The sequence below is a fragment of the Oncorhynchus masou genome, chromosome 18 (assembly GCF_036934945.1).
Source record: "Oncorhynchus masou masou isolate Uvic2021 chromosome 18, UVic_Omas_1.1, whole genome shotgun sequence".
In the NCBI taxonomy this organism is placed as follows: domain Eukaryota; kingdom Metazoa; phylum Chordata; class Actinopteri; order Salmoniformes; family Salmonidae; genus Oncorhynchus; species Oncorhynchus masou.
The window spans coordinates 29,435,107-29,452,714 of NC_088229.1; the positions used below are offsets into that span (position 1 = coordinate 29,435,107).

The window sequence follows — 17,608 nt, forward strand, 5'->3', positions numbered from 1 at the left end:
TTTTTTAAGGAATAGCTTTACCATATTAAAACGATAGTTCAGTTCACATTACAGGGTTGACCTTAAGCCTGAGGGACAAATGTAAATGAATCACTAATCACATTCAAAAAGTAACAATCTTCTGAAATTACTTTCCCAAAGCAACAAAATAACTAGGGCTTTATAATGATGGTGAAAACTTGGTAAAATATAGGTTAAGTGGGGCTAAAATCATCCCAAAAGTCAAACAAACATGATGTGGGATATTCCAAAATGTAGATTTTGCTGAGAAAACAAATATTTATTTTATTGAAGATACACTGCTATTGGAATTCTTAACATGATTTTGTTCAGTTAGAGTGTAGATGTACAGGAACTGCCAAAATAATGGAAACACTTGAGCAAATGAGGGATACCTAGTATATTGAAAGCAGGTGCTTCCACACAGGCGTTTTTCATTAGTTAATTTAGCAATTAACATCCAATCATGCTTAGGGTCATGTATAAAAATGCCGGGCAGGCCATTATTATGTCTACCGTGGCTATGCCCCCATAGGATGACATTGCCCCGATCCACAGGGCATGAGTGGTCACTGAATGGTTTGATGAGCATTAGAGCGATGTAAACAATATGCCATGGCCGTCTCAGTCACCAGATTGAACACATATGGGAGATTCTGGAGTGGCGCCTGAGACAGCATTTAATAACACTTTATTTGGATAGTACATCTGTAGATGCTCTACAGAACATCAGCAACATTTCATCTAACTATCTACTAACCCTAACCTTAACCTAAACTTAACCTTTGTAAGCAGTTGCTTATCAACAGAATGTTTCTTGATAGTATGAACCTCTGTAGAGCATATGGACTATCCAAATAAAGTGTGAGGCAACAGGGTAGAGTTCCAGAAACGTGTAGAATCTACACTGAGTGTACAAAACATTAGGAACACCTTCCTAATATTGAGAATGACCCTATTAATAAGGACTATAAAAGAGTGCAGACCTTGTTTCTAAAGTCATTCTTCCCCAGAGAAAGCAGCATAGTGAATGATCTCATATTTTAAATAATAGCCTCAGCGTGCCCTTCAGATTACGATACAATCTACCCAAACACGGATTTCCCGGGTGTAAGAGGATTTTTCGAGAGGAGAGAGAAGCCCCCCGGTGATGAGAAGGGCCTAGATCCACATAAGTGTGAACATCAAAGAGTTCCAATTCCACCCTCTTGATGCTGCGATCCACATACATCTTATCTCAGAGGGAAGAGGAAGAGTATTCCACCATCACACCATTGGTCTGCATTGTCTGTGACATTTCCAATGCAAAGTGTTTTAGGCCACTTCACTTGCACTGGTTTGTATTCATTAGACCATACCTTAGCAAAAAGTATTGCAACGGAAAATGAAAAAGAGCGGTTATGTTTCTTAACATTCCGTTTTCTTCCATTTGGTGCCTAATGAACACAGTCCTGCTGTGGTAGATACTTCAAATGAGTGGATTCAGCTATTTCAGACACACCTGTTGCTGACAGTTGTAAAAAAAAAAAAAAAAAGAGCACACCGCCATGCAATCTCCATAGACAAACACTGGCAGTAGAATGGCCTTACTGAAGAGCTCAATTACTTTCAAAGTGCCAATGACATTGGATGCCACCTTTCCAACAAGTCAGTTCGTCAAATCTCTGCCCTGCTAGAGCTGCCCGGTCAACTGTAAGTGCTGTTATTGTGAAGTGGAAATGTCTAGGAGCAACAATGGCTCAGCCGCGAAGTGGTAGGCCACACCTCACAGAACGGGATCGCCGAGTGCTGAAGCGCGTAGCGTGTAAAAATCGTCTGTCCTCGGGTTGCAACACTTACTATCGAGTTCCAGGAAGCAACTTCAGCACACTAACTGTTCATCGGGAGCTTCATGAAATGGGTTTCCATGGCCGAGCAACTGCACACAACCCTAAGGGGGCAGCAGGGTAGCCTAGTGGTTAGTGCGTTGGACTAGTAACCGAAAGATTGCAAGTTCAAATCTCTGAGCTGACAAGGTACAAATCTGTCATTCTGCCCCTGAACAGGCAGTTAACCCACTGTTCCGAGGCCGTTATTCTTAACTGACTTGCCTAGTTAAATAAAGGTAAAAAAATGTTTTTAAAGATCACAGTGCGCAATGCCAAGCGTCGGCTGGAGTGGTGTAAAGTTTGCCGCCATTGGACTCGAGTAGTGGAAATGCGTTCTCTGGAGTGATAAATCACGCTTCACCGTCTGACAGACTAATCTGGTTTTGGCGGATGCCAGGAGAACGCTACCTGTTCATAGGGCCAACTGTAAAGTTTGGTGGATGAGGAATATTTAATGGTTCAGGCTGCTTAGTTCCAATGAAGGGAAATATTAATGCCACAGCATACAATGACATTCTAGACAATTATGTACTTCCAACTTTGGGATGAATTGGAATGCTGACAGGCCTAATGCGAGCCAGGCCTAATCGTCCAACCTCACTAATGCTCGTGGCTGAATGGAAGCAAGTCCCAGCAGTAATGTTCCAAAATCTAGTGGAAAGCCTTCCCAGAAGAGTGGAGGCTGTTATAGCAGCGAAGATGGGACCAACTCCATAGTAATACCCATGATTTTGGTATGAGATGCTCGACATTCAGGTGTCCATATATTTTTGGTCATGTAGTGTATGTATGGTAGCCAGAAGTGGATGATGACAAGCCTTCTTCCAGGCTGATGTTGCCCATGGCCTCAGATCAGTTCAGCCGATCGAATCCTATCCTCAAGTCAGTAGGATTAGAAAACAGACCTAATCCTGAATTAGTCATTAGAGACAGTCATCCACCAGCACTTCAGCAAAGAGCCTCCACAAGCAGCAGTCGTGTGTGTGTGTGTCTGACAGTACGTGTGTGTGTGGCAGGCAGCACCACAGTAGCCCCCTCACAGACCAGGCTGGTAAGGGCTAACAACCCTCGCATTGATCCGAGGAGACACTCAGCCCTCTAACCTGCTGAACAATGGAGTTCAGAGGCGCGTCGATACACTATCCTATTGAGTGCTCTCCGTTTAGCAGCAAGATTGATGAGGTTAAGTCTTCTAACCGGGTGCCAACCTGTGTCAAAACCAAGGTGCTGCTTGGACAACAAATTCAGAATTCCTAAATCTGGAATGCTAATGTGGCTGTTTGTTTGGGGATTCTAGACCCTTCACAGTTGTTCGCGTTATTTGGTGCTGGCAATTAACTCGTTTTGAAATTAGATGCAAACTGGGGTTGAGTGTGGCGACTGACGGACGGGCCAATGTCCCCTTCAGATGGAGATGAGAAATGAAGATTAGGATAGATGAGGGTTATGTCCCAAATGGTACCCTATTCCCTACAGAGCCTATGGGTCTTGGCCAAAAGTAGTGCACTATGTAGGGAATTGGGTGTCATTTGGGACGCAAACCAGGATAGACGAGGGCTTTCTGGGCCAGGAATGCAATGCAGGTCCCATAAGACACTAAATGACGTACAAGCGCATTTATTACAGTAGGCCTCTATAAATCTAAGGTTGGCCTGAACTCCAGGGAGAGGTTAATGGATTACAAAGGGATGCCGTATCGAGCCACCAAGAAGTTTCACCTCATCAATATGTGAAAAGCTATTGATCATTCAGACCTTGACAAATGAAATTCATAAACTTGATAATGCACTGGAATATTCGTATCACCTGAGGAATGGGTATTGTTTTTAATAACGTTTTGTTGTTGTTGGGGGAGTCAGTATTTTAATAATTCTGGAGATCAAATAGAAAATACTGATTAGGAATTATATATTTTATGTGCTGCATTGTAAACAGAGTAAAACACCACTCAGCATGGCCATGATTCAATCCAAGGCGCAGCGCACCAGACAGCTGACAATACGCCTTTTAAAGGCATTTTCCCTGACTTTCGCAGAGACTGCATTCACGGTAGTCTGCGCATTTTGTCTCGAGCGTAAATTACTTTTAAAAGTCTGTTATAGTGTGCTGCTCTACGAAACATGAAACACACAGCAAGGTATTTTCAATACTGGGACCACTGTATATACTCTTACCACTGCTACACAATAAAAATAGACCTTTACATTTAGAAAATCCCACCGAGCCAAGAGGAACTGAATGCATCGATATGACTCAGAAACATTTATTCCAGTGCTAAAATTGACTGAAACATGTAAGTAGGATATTTTGGTCAAAGGCAGTATCTTCTAAAACTGAGGTCGTCACCATTTATAATTGGGTTTGGATTACAACCTTGCCCACTAACATGAGATGAAACAGCTGCACTGATTGTGCCCTTTCCAATTGTAGCTTCCAGACAGTAAGACAGACCTGCCCACTGCGCAGCGGACTAGTTTACATAAGACAACACCTCGCCAATATTATGTTGAAAGAACTCTTGGCCCCTAAGCCCTTTATGGAGGGCCCACTTGCTGATGTGTTGGATAGGGATCACTCCAGTCTGCCATTGTTTTGGGTAAAATGATAATTGAGACTATGCACACCTGCATCCCAACTGCCACTTGTTAATATTCCAGAATTTTAAACCCATTCGCAAGTGACTTGTGTCCCTCCGACCTGTTTTGTAACATTATTCGCTATGAAACACTGCCAGACAGAAGTACACTCTTGTAATTGATATAGAAATGTAAAAAAAAAAAAACTAAATGGAACTGAAACAGACGTTGCCACTCGACAGTGACTTGATAAACTGATTTATCAATGTGCCTGCTAGCTACTACTAGCTAACTTCACTGACAAACACAGAGATGGAACTTAGCTAGCCATCAAGTGATAAACAGCATGTAGCAGCTAGTGCTTTATTTACAATAGTTTGACAGCTTTCTGATGATGAAGTTGTACACAGGTTCTCAAAATCAGTCCTGAGCACAGCCAGAACCACCTGACTCGATACTGTCTGCAGTGCACTAATCTCGGTTAACCCAGAACTAAAGTCTTGCGTAATTTGTCAGACGCTCAATTGAGTTCTGGGTCCATACAAGCTAAGATAATAGATAGAACGCGGATTGGAAATGGAACGAAGAGTTCTACCCTCTCTCTTTGCAAGTTAATTCTATGGGTCAAATGTTCACTCACCTTTCGAAATTCGAAAAATTCTAACAACTGCGAAATCGTGATTTGTCCAAAGCACTGGAACTAATCCTGCTCGTTATCTCATGCATCATTTAATTACAGATTTCTTGATTATCTTAATTCTGACTATTTTGAGGTGGTAGTGTCTGTGTTGTTGCTACAGTAACTGCCAGGGTACGAAATGCGAGCATAACACACCCACATCAAACCACACACCCCCAAGACCAAAATAGTATTTTTCTTAATGAGCAGCAGAAAAACAAAAACATGCTAACATGTTTGTTTGAATTAATGTAGCAATGTCTTTGTTAAAAAGGCATACGACTGGGGCCGGGATTCAACTTGATCGCCCTTGTAGACAATGCGGCTTTTAAAGGCAACGTTAACTCATTCACAGATGTCGGCTCAATTGGAAATTACATTTTATATGACAAGGGTGTAGGGGTGTAACGGTTCTGTATGTATTGCGGTTTTGTGGTCACAGTTCGGTTTCGGTACAGTGTGAAAATTAAATGCCATTCAATGTTCAGTATTCACAATGTTCCTAGCATTGTCTGTTGTGAGAGGATTGATGGGCCTCTCTGCATCTGCCAACACCTCAAATGTGTTGATACATTTACGGCAACATCACCGCAGTATACTGGAGCAAGATGGAAACGCAAAGAAACTACACAATATCGTCTCCCCTCTGCATTACAAGATCGATAGGTAGGCTATGTTTATATATTTTACAGTCTTTGTTTAATTGCCACGGATATGTGCCCTTTCTCGGTGGTTGAGAATAGGGGGTTTCGGCACATTGTGAAAGTGCTCAAGCCATGATATAAACTTCCCTTTTGCGCCAATTTCAGCAAACCGGTTGTATCCGCTCTATATAAGCAAACCAAAGCCAAGTTTTGCAATGAATTGACCAATGCACCCTGTGTTATGTTTACTTAACAGTGACCGCCCATCACGTTACCCCCGAGTGGGAGATATAAAGGTGGCATGTCTGGAGCACGGTACGAATCAAACGTGCGCATCTGGACTAAAGGAGGCAGTGTCATGGTGCGTTTGTAACCAAGTGTGAATTTACCATTTGGCTTGGAAAAACCACTTGAATGGTCCTCAAACTGGTAATTTAAAGTGGGAAACTCTCCTTTCATCCGAAGAACCCACTTCTCCCACATGTTGACCTCTGACGTCATCTACTAAGGAAATGGCCTCTATAACAGCATTTTCAGCAGTTAAATGCAACAACGAAGTAATTTTTTTTAACTCAAATTTGTTTACAAGCATTATAGCTGATCTTTTTAGTTTATGGTTAATGCAGCTTGTTGGCCATTAGCCAATCGGCGTTTCTCAACGAGTTCAAATCACATGAATGTATCCAACTGGTATTTACGACTTCACAACTGATAAATTCCCACCTCCCACATGGTTACAAAAGCAGCATCAGAGTGGAAAAGATGCATAGGCAATTTTCATTGAGAGTGGCGACATACTGTTAACATTTTATCCAATTTATCTCTGTCCATCGCCGTTGTAATCTACTGGGAAGCCTAAATGTTCCCAAACTGGAGATTAAACGATGATTGAGGATCCTCCAATTCTGGTTTATTGACCCCACCACTCGCCATGATCGTACAGAACTAGTTCTCAGCTGCGTCTCATAAATAGACAGTTTGAAATGCGGCAATTACGATTAGAATGATTCGCTTACAACCTTACAAGCGCATAAACTCTAGTTGTTTTAACGGAATAGCCTGAAATGTGTTTTTTTTCTCAGCTCAGATTTACTCAAGAATCAGACATACAACGCAGTGTAGACATAGCCTATAGGCCTAGTGTTATTATTTTGTAATTTAAAAAATAATGTATTTATTGAGGTTTACAGTGCGAACCGAACCGAAGTCCCCTTACCAAACAGTTTGGTACAAACATGTGTACTGTTACACACCCCTACAATGGCGCTGTACCCCAGTGTCAGATTGAATCACGGCCTAATTGATTCGATAAAAAAGTGGCAATTAAAGTAATTTGAGATAAACCAAATTTATTACAATAATATACATTTCTGTTTGATATCAGAAGCTCATACAGTCACAATTATAAGCTGGGTACATTTTATACATAGAGGACCAGTCAGTGAAACTGCAGTAGTTTAAAAGGCATGAGTGACACTTGGGGACCTCTCATTTTAGCAATTCTGCCCACATTATCAGCCAGTGGTCTTCATTCGCAGACAAATTCATAGATCAGAATGTCAGATCATGTCCAATACAATTGCAAACAAAAGAATCTCTCATGACAGTATCATACTTCAGATTCTTTACTACCCTGTTACTTCTATTCTAATAGACACAGCGTTTGCGGACTATGACTGCTGCCACTTAGAAAGGTTCACCGACCTCTACCGTTATTGTGTTACTTTGAAGGCCCTTTGATGCAAGTTAAAATACCACAAGAGAGCTGATACCCTCATTTTCACTCGTGGACCTTTTTGCTCTATCTCATCAGCTGGCGAGTGAGTCATTTAATAAGGTAAGTATACATACATTACTTTCAGTTCCCCCTCCCGCCCCCACCTCTGCCTTCAGAGCTAGATTCCCACCTGCCACAACATCCATGGCGACATCCATTGTTTTATACGGTTTAATTACAAAATATTGGCGCTGTTTTAGCGTAAAAGATTACTCACTGTAGGAGGCCTATATAATTTGGACCGGAGGGTTTGTCATGAAATAAAATATAATACAACAGGGCTTTCACGATTAGATTTCCGCTTTTAGCCTCCTTGACATTTCAAGCTGCATGAACTAATACATCTGTTATTTGTTGATCATTTGATTATTAACATACTTCATAAACCAATTCAGCTAGCCCTGCTGGAGACTGAGATGCAGCTGAAGAGGCAGGCTGGGATCTCTCTCACCACATACAGAGTGACAGAATGCACGAGGCAGCCCCTTTAGAAAGAGGTAAAAAAACACATTTATCTTCCCTTCCTTTCAGCGCTCTTGAACGCTCGTGGAACAAAACCCGTCATCGTGTTCTAATCTCAAATTTCAAGGCTTTTATTTCAGCCCAAATGCCACCTCCTGGCCTTTCTGAATTATTGACAGACTGACACCAATGTGAGGGGACACATGAAAGATCCTAAACGTTGCACTAGCCTAACGCTGCCCTAGCCTAACGCTGCTTGTCCTCTCCCTCGGCTCTGTTGACAGGCTGCGTCTGAAATGGCACCCTATTCCCTATGGAGTGCCCTACTATTGGTCAAAAGTAGTGAATCGGATAGGGAATAGGGTTCTGTTTCAGACGCAGTCCCAGTAATATTTTCAGTGATCTCTGGGGTGACTTTGAGACGAGTATAGGGGGACAAGCCGTCTGACTCCTTACATAGAACTGAAGAATATAGGGGAGCGTACAATTTCTTTGGTGTCCAGAATAGGTTACTCAGGCTGAGTACCAAATGGCAACCTATTCCCTATATAGTGCAATACATTTGACCAAAGTTCTACAGACCCTTGTCAAAACATAGAGAATAGGGTGTCATTTGGGACACAACCCACATAGGGAATAGGGTGCCATTTGGAACACATCCAACATAGGGACTAGGGTGCCATTTGGGACACACCCTCAAATGATTCTTCAAATGACCTCAGATACATTGGAAACCAAGCTCACTACACCAGGTGATTATTGTCAGTCATGAAAATTGACAGTACCAAGTACCACACAAGGAATAAGAGAAAGCAGGATTGCAAATAATTTTTGATAGTAATTTGTATTGAATATTGCTCTTATCTCCCCCATCCTGCTGAAACTTCACATTACTTTCCCAGGCATGCAATTGTTTTGTTTGAATGATGAAAAGTAAATTGATGTATGCCAGGTGCTTACAAGGGACAGACACACCAACATTAACCTTTTTTTTTGTTGCTATGTTTCTCAAACCTTCGCTCATAATTGAGATTGTTCACTATATAACAGCGGCAAAACAGTACAGTTACAGAAAGGATGGTCAAATGGGACCAGACTGAAACAGGACCTTCAAATGAAATGAGAACCATAAGGAAAAAGGGGTTTTGTTGTGCTTTGTGCTCACGGTCTGGTCTAATCCACCTCGCTCTCGTTGCTGGCCCCCTCGGGCCTCCTCAGCTTGTCCACCTGTTCGTTGATCTGTCCGTCCCCCCCTCGACGATCCTCCGCTGGCACGCTCAGATGCTCCTCCTCTTCCACATGGCTCACGTCATCTTCCTCTTCTTCCTTCACATCCTCCTCTTTCTTCTCCTCCTCACCCTGCACTTCCATGCGGACCTGATCCTTAAGGTCCAGGGGGGGCAGTGTGGCTCCTCCTCCTAGCCCCACGCCATTCTCTCCGTTGAGGCCGTGGGCTCCGTCGGGACCTCCCAGGGCGTCTTGGGGGCTGTGGCGGCCATCTTTGATGGGGGAGGAGGAAGCCGACTCGTTGCTGACGGGGGAGATGTCGCTGCTGCTGTTGGTGTGGTTGATGGAAGGAGAGCTGGTGGAGATGTTGGCCGGCTTCAGGGGCATCTGCCAGGAGGGAATCTTTGGGACGGATGGTGATGCGGGGAACTGCCTCCTGGAGAGAGATAGAAGGCAGGGATATTCGTTCAACACACATCATGTCATCCAAATCAAAATGTTATCATCACAATCAAAAACTTGTACACTGGAAAGATCACTGTTTCCCATAGTGAGAACACATATACACTACCGTTCAAAAGTTTGGGTTAACTTAGAAATGTTATTGTTTTTGAAAGAAAATAAAAAATTTAGTCCATTAAAATAACATCAAATTGATCAGAAATACAGTGTAGACATTGTTAATGTTGTAAATGACTATTATTGCTGGAAACGGCAGATTTTAAATGGAATATCTACATAGGTGTACAGTGAACCATTATCAGCAACCATCACTCCTGTGTTACAATGGCACGTTGTGTTAGCTAATCCAAGTTTATCATTTTAAAAGGCTAATTGATCATTAGAAAACCCTTTTGCAATTATGTTAGCACAGCTGAAAACTGTTGTTCTGATTAAAGAAGCAATAAAACTGTGCTTCTTTAGACTAGTTGTGTATCTGGAGCATCAGCATTTGTGGGTTTGATTACAGGCTATTTCATGCGAGAAATTGCCAAGAAACTGAAGATCTCGTACAACGCTGTGTACTACTACCTTCACAGAACAGCGCAAACAGGCTCTAACCAGAAAAGAAAGTGTGGGAGGCCCTGGTGCACAACTGAGCAAGAGGCCAAGTACATTGAGTGTCTAATTTGAGAAACAGACGCTTCATTAAATAGTACCCGAAAAACACCAGTCGTCAACAGTGAAGAGGCGACTCCGGGATGCTGGCCTTATCAGTGTGTGTGTATATATAAATAAATAAGAGAAAAATAGGTAGTGCTTTTTTCAACAGCCAGATGTTCTCCACACCTGCTAAAGATTGGCCAAGATATTAAATTATATTCATTAATTCTTTCAAGATCAAAAAGAAATGGTTACGCCTTAAAAGGGATCTGCACTAAAGGAATACAAAATATTTACTGCCTAATCAGGTCATTTGAAAATAGGGAAAGAGAGAGAACAAGTTTGGCGACAGATGGTGCTTCTGTGTTTTTCTTCGCTGATTAACCCCTTACGCAAAACTTATTGTGAAAGTCAGGCAAAGGAGAGTGAAACAAAATACTTAAAAGCTTATTAGGATGTACACAGGAAAACAAAACATGTACAACCTGACAGTTCTGAGGCAATTTTCATCTGGCTGATTTTTCCGACGTAAACTGTTGCTTTGAGCCTCATTAGCGGCACTGAGTACATAATCATGCATGCTAATGACTATTACAAAACAGAATCCATTTTCATGCTGTGACAGACAGACAGTGCCAAACGGGGTAGAGCTGAAGGCGCTGCGGAGGAAGGTAGTAGGATGAGCTTCAATAACGATTCCCTATATATATTTTTTTTTATTTAACTTAACGAGGCAAGTCCTACTACCTTTCGCCAGTAGTGCACTAGATAGGGGATAGGGTGCCATTTTAAACGAAACCACAGTGTTTGAGTTATTACCTGCCGAGAAGCAAGCCCTTCAATGACCCTATTTCAGCTTTCAGATCGCCGATGGTCTGGGTATCCAGGATTCGGTTGGTTGAAGAGGATGCCTATTGGAAGAAGAGGGAAGATAAACTATCACATACCATGGGTCAGGGAGCATACAGTACAGTCTAGGTCCATAAGCAACATTAAAAGAGGACAGAAAGCTACTTTCGTCAAGCATGTTGCTACATCTCTGTGATCTTCATTTGTTCATGCGACCTAACAGGATAACACTTTCAAACGAGAGAATGGTTGAGAGGGCAGCGATGTAAACAAACAGAGCAAATGCCTAATGCCACACAAGCTGGTGTGTAATCATATCACAACAGCTTGTGAGTCTACATACAAGTCCCCATGTGACGGGAGAGGGGTGGGAGCAAACAACAAGCCTCTGGACTAAAGTTCATCTTTGTAGACAGGATCGTCACAAAAAGGTAGTGGTATTTTCCCAAATGGCACCCTACTCCCTATATAGTGCACTATTCTTGATCAGAGCCCTATGGGCCCTAGTCAAAAGTCGTGCAGAAAAAAATTGGGTTTCACTTGACTGTGGATCATTCCAATTTTTACATAGTTTTCCATATTTCCCAAAATGGATTAGGGCAGGATGGCAGTTTTGGATAATGAACCTTATCCTGAACAATAGGGGCATTCATAAGGCAACCATAAGTTGACAGCTATTTTTCTTCTTTTATCAAAGGTGAGTGTTATCACACACAGCCTGGCATGGCATGAATTGCGACAGGGAATGACGGCTAATTGTAGTGGCCTCTGGCAATATTTGAATAGCAAATAATTTAAAAAAAAATCCATCCATTGTATTTCTGTTCCAAGCAGACGTATGAAGTCATTCGTCAAAAGAAAGACACAATATGTGAACATGTAGCCAATAGCGTCGATTTTGTTTGTTTCTATGACATTTCAGTCCTTCTATGCAACTGCAATAGCCAGCGTGAACCAAATTGCTTTTAGCTATCACTGTGTTAGCGAAAATCCACATTTGGTTAAAGACAAATACACTTTAGCATTTGTAATGGACACTCCTCAACCGGGAAAATACTCTTAAAACCAGCCCATATTCACCTGGACAAGCAGGTGCTTTTGGACCCTTGGTAGTCTAACCGAACAGACCTGCACCCCTATCCTTTTTGTTTCTGAAGGGGAGAAGGGCGATATATGGATGGGACCAGAGAAAAGGAGAAAAACAAAGTGGGGAAAGCAGGATAAAATAATATTAAAAAACTGTAATTAAGAACTCCAGACTCACTAGAAGCAGCTAGTTAGGAAGCTGAGACACCCTATCACAGTGAGACGGATAACTTGGTCTCTTTCAATTGTAATTACATCTAAGAGAAATTAATTGAATCACATCTGAGAGGGATCAGACTCATTTACATCGGAGGGAGGGTGCAGTGTTTTCCAGGGAACATCAGGGGCCGTATGTATCAAGCTTCTCAGTGTAGGAGTGCTGATCTAGGATCAGGTGCCCCCTGTCCATGAAATCTTATGAATTGTCATCTAAAAGGCAATACTGATCCTAAAATCCGCACTCTTACTCAAAGACGCTTGATACATAAAGCCCCAAAACCGTCCTGGGTGTGCATCGGTTGGAGCCTTGGTGAAGACATTCATGGTTCACCTCATTAGAAGCATCTTAATCCCAGGTCTCCCCAAGGCCCCCCACACAATAAGGTTGGAATGTGCCTCTCTCTCATTTTACCTTTGGAAAGAAAAAATGTTATTTCTCCACAGGCTGAGGCTTCTTCTAGACTTCCAAGACGTAAAACCCTTACCTAAGAAACAGGGAAATGCTTCACAGTCATGACGCCTACTTAAAACTGTGGATACAACCCAAATGGCACCCTATTCCCTACGTTGTGCACGACAGCGAAGGTTGACACAACCGTATGGTAGTTTTGTCCGCAGACATAATATTCCTGCATTATAACCACGCTTATTCATGGCAACATGACATATGTCAGCTGGCATTATACACCATGCTAACTGAACATAAGGTGTTATGTCATGTTGACATTGTGATTTCAGAAATAGCCATGTGGTCATTTCCTTTGTCAAGTGTGGCATGACACCATGTTCATAATAAAGTAATGTACAGAAAGCATTATAGCAGCATAGTAAGCATTACATGCACATAATTGAATCTTCTAATTCTATTCATATGATTATAACTGCCCCTATAATCACTTTGCGTACTCTGGCTTAAGAACGGAGACTTTGATCTATGACCAGTGCTGTTAAGCGCTATACAGTTTCCTCTTAACTGGTGTAATAGCTGTGTTCCTAATCTGTCTTGAGTGGTTGCTTGGGTGTGATAGGGGTCAGCCCCTTTCTGCTGCTTAACTAAGTGGTTCCAGAAAAATATATTACGAGCAAAAGAGAGAGAAAAAAATCTAACAACTCCTCCATGGATGGCAATGCGTGAAATAAATGAAGATAAAATGCCTACGGACCATTAGCAACAGATAGGATCTTAACAAGCCTTGTTTCAAAATGTCTAAAGGCAAATTAATTCACAGTTACTCCACCAGCCGACTGTGTTGTCTTTTTCCTTGTAATGCATGTATATTTATGGTAGAATTAGCTTCAAAAGAAATCCCCGAGGAGCGTTTTCCAGGGAAAACACGGGCGCAATTGATTTCAGTCTATTTATTCTACTTTCCCAGTGCCGGAGTGCTTCTTCTGGTACAGAACAGCAGTTTCTTAATCTTCTATGTGCAGCCACTAATAAAGAGAACTATCACTGAATTGAGACAGCGGAGCAAACACAGTTAACTGGTAGATTTGTAATGATAATGGGACCAAAATAGGGGGATACCCCTCCTGTTAACATTGGAGACGAATTACTCTGAAGCCTATTCATTCTTCACCGAGGCATTTAACAGTAGTGGTATGATGTAGCTAGGTGATCATTTTCAAAATAAGTCATGATTATAGAGTAAATACCCACAGAGTACATTTTGCTGGGCCCTCTGAGGTTTGTAGGCAGAAATATATAATGTGTGTGTGAGTGTGTGTGCGCAATCTCTCACTTGTATAATGACATCCCCAGTCAGTTTGTGTTGGGGTGCCATATACATTGCAATTCAGCGGTTTCCAAACTTTAAGAACTGTTTACTTAGCAGCTGATGAAACAGAAGTCGGCATGTGTTTCGGGTTAAATGCACATTTCCGCGTTGAGAGGTATAATTGCCAAGAGTGGCGCACTTTGAGCGGCGAGGGGAGAAACCCAGAAAGCCGCTAACTGCAAACGATAAGTAGCTCGGCAGCTCCAACATGTGTTCTTAATCACACGCTCCGGACCTGAAAACAATTTCCCAATTTCCCATATGGCCTGGGAACAACAGGGCTTCTACGTCTCTCTGTGGAAAATTTAAGATCAACACTATAGCTATAAAGCAGAGTTTATGATTTGTTTAATGGGTGTTTTGATGTGAAATATACTTTTTATACACTGCCGCCTTCCAACAAGGCACTCATAGCAAATGAAGCGGGCACTTTTTAATCCAATCTGTGTTTTGGCAAAAAAAAAACATCTCTTGTTCTCCAGTGCTGCAGATGTAGTTCATTGTTTAAAGTGGGCTTAACAGTGACTGGATCGGACTGGGGCTTGCCAGGACAAAGAAAAATGGTACACACAAAGTTCTGTTTGCATAGTGGCTCAGTTAGGGTTTTGTCCACCCCCTCCCTCCCTCCCTCCCACCCAAAAACACAACTATCCTTTCAACTCAGTTTAGGAAGCGGCGTGGGGGCAAGAGACACTCACTCGAAAATGAGCTATGAGTCGGCGGTTTTGATTAACCTCATCCAGGGGAGAGATTCATATTTTTCTCATCCGTTTGCAGAAACAGATGCGTACGCATATGTTTTCCTGCGCCATCCAGATGCTACAGACGAACACCCCATGTGCTTAACAAGCTGTGGACATAAAACATTGTCTGAGATGGTCTTGATTCCAAGGGAGTTTTTTGGGCCGATGATCATAAAACGATTTATGACAGCGTGATAAAGAACAAGTAACATTTCATACTTGCACTTAAGTTCACCAATTTTTTTGACATGACGAGTTTTAAAACAATCATTCGGCCCTTAGCACCTAAACGGTTGTAACTGTGGATTGTGAAAGTGGACGATAAAATTTAAACCAAGAACAGAGTTATGGCAGAAGATGATAACATCATGGATGTTATGATGAGATGACAAACTGAATTGCTTTCATGGAGAACTGGCCACACAATTTATTTTCACCAAAGTTGCTAAGAAAATGTTGTGATCCATTTAATAAAGACTAGAGACCAGCACAATTTATAAAAAGGTGTGGCAGTAGCAGGAACAGCGACATCTAGTGGGCGAACTTCGTACTTCATTTATGGAAAATAATGCAAGCAACTTCAAAGGATTATTTCTCTATAAAAGGGAGAAGAAGAAAAAGCATCACCAGATTCACAGGGAATACATTACATAGGATGAAGAAGCAATACTCCAAGCCACACCACCATACTACTTGTGAGACAGAGAACTAATACGGTATACTGGTTGTTGGGTTGGGATTGGGGTGTGGGGGATCCGTGGGTGGATTTTGATCATTTTATTGGATTTCTCATGCGATACTCATTATTAGGAAGAATTATGGTCCAAATCAGATGTTAGGTACTATATTTATTGAAGATTATATGAATCCTATAAATGAATATGAGAATGTTTTGTTCAATCGATCAATCAATTGCTTAATTTTCTCAGAGATCAAATTATATTTTAACCAAAGAATGTTTCAGGAATGCTAATCTTATGTTTCTAACACATTTTGCACAATCTGAGATGGTGGTAGGGATATCTATCCAGATATCCAAACAGACGTTAGTAATCAATTACTTGAGTGAGTACATTTGGTAGCAAAAAAATGTGTAGGCCTATTTGGACAATTGAAAAGCTTTGTTATAAATGTAATTACCATTATGTCATTGTTACCTACATGGATATACCATGACATTTGACTTAATTTAATAAACAAACCTTTGAATGTAGTTTTTATAACGTCTTGAGCTAATACTGTGCATTTAGCCCTCCAGTCTGCCCTGACATCGGTATGCTATTTTCGGCGCTTCAAATAGCAATTACAGGTGTTCACCTAACCGAGTTTCCACAAGACTTGGCACAGAGCAATGCAAAACACTCATCAGAAAACCTTTTTTGTAATAGAATCAAATCAAAGTTTATTTGTCAAGTGCTCCGAATACAACATGTGTAGGTAGACCTTACAGTGAAATGCTTACTTACAGGCTCTAACCAATAGTGCAAAAAAGGTATTAGGTGAACAATAGGTAAGTAAAGAAATAAAACAACAGTAAAAAGACAGGCTATATACAGTAGCGAGGCTATAAAAGTAGCGAGGCTACATACAGACACCGGTTCTATCATGGCGAAATTCAGACTTCTCTTTCCCCATAGTGTTTGGCTAAAACCAACAGTGAAAAGCAGCCTGTTCGCTGTTTACAATTGCCATGTGCATTTGAGTCAGTCTGATTGGTCAAGAGAGCTGAGAGTTTTATTTTTATTATTTATACTATTCTGATATCTGAAAAAATGTCATGACATTATTTGAATTGTAAAATAATCTCAAATGCCCATCCCTTAGATGGTTTCGAAATTCTCTTGTGCTTTTTTGTTGTTGTTATTGTTGGTAAGGGCACGTTAAGTAAGCATTTCATTGTTTGTCTACACCGGTTGTTTTACAAAGCATGTGACAAATAAAATGTGTATTGAACCACCTTTTTCGATCTTGTCTCATCGCTGCAACTCCCCAACGGGCTCAGAAGAGACAAAGGTTGAGTCACGTATTGTCACGCCCTGGTCGAAATATATTATGTTTATTCTTCATTTATTCGGTCAGGCCAGGGTGTGACATGGGTTATTGTGGTGTGTTTTTGTCTTGGGGTTTTGTGGGATGTCTAGCGTTAGTCTATGGCTGCCTGAGGCGGTTCTCAATCAGAGTCAGGTGATTATCGTTGTCTCTGATTGGGAACCATATTTAGGCAGCCATATTCTTTGTGTGTTTCGTGGGTGATTGTCCTTAGTGTCCTTGTTCCTGTCGCTGTGTTAGTTTACACTAGTATAGGCTGTTTCGGTTTTCGTTACGTTTATTACGTTCTTTGTTTTTGTAGTATTTGTATTGATTCGTGTTTGCGTTTGTTCATTAAACATGGATCGCAATCTACACGCTGCATTTTGGTCCGACTCTCCTTCACCGCATGAAGACCGTTACACGTATCCTCCAAAACATAACCAAACCACACTTCTTAACACCGCCTGCTTAACTCGGAAGCCAGCTGCACCCCCAATGTGTCGGAGGAAAAACCATTCAACTGACGACCGAAGTCAGCCTGCATGCGCTCGCCCCACCACAAGGA

At 41.6% G+C, this 17,608-nt stretch overlaps 1 protein-coding gene across 1 annotated transcript in view; it reads right to left on the reverse strand.

Annotated features, from left to right (window-relative positions):
- Positions 1 to 7,096: 7,096 nt before the first annotated feature.
- Positions 7,097 to 17,608, reverse strand: part of pex14 (peroxisomal biogenesis factor 14) — a 106,039-nt gene continuing 95,527 nt past the window's right edge. Inside the window, exons 8-9 of the mRNA XM_064922918.1 lie at positions 11,157 to 11,248; positions 7,097 to 9,669 (exon numbers count right to left, since the gene is read on the reverse strand). Coding sequence (XP_064778990.1) covers positions 9,180 to 9,669; positions 11,157 to 11,248 — 582 coding nt within the window. The 3' untranslated portion in view covers positions 7,097 to 9,179. The remainder of the gene's footprint in view (positions 9,670 to 11,156; positions 11,249 to 17,608) is intronic.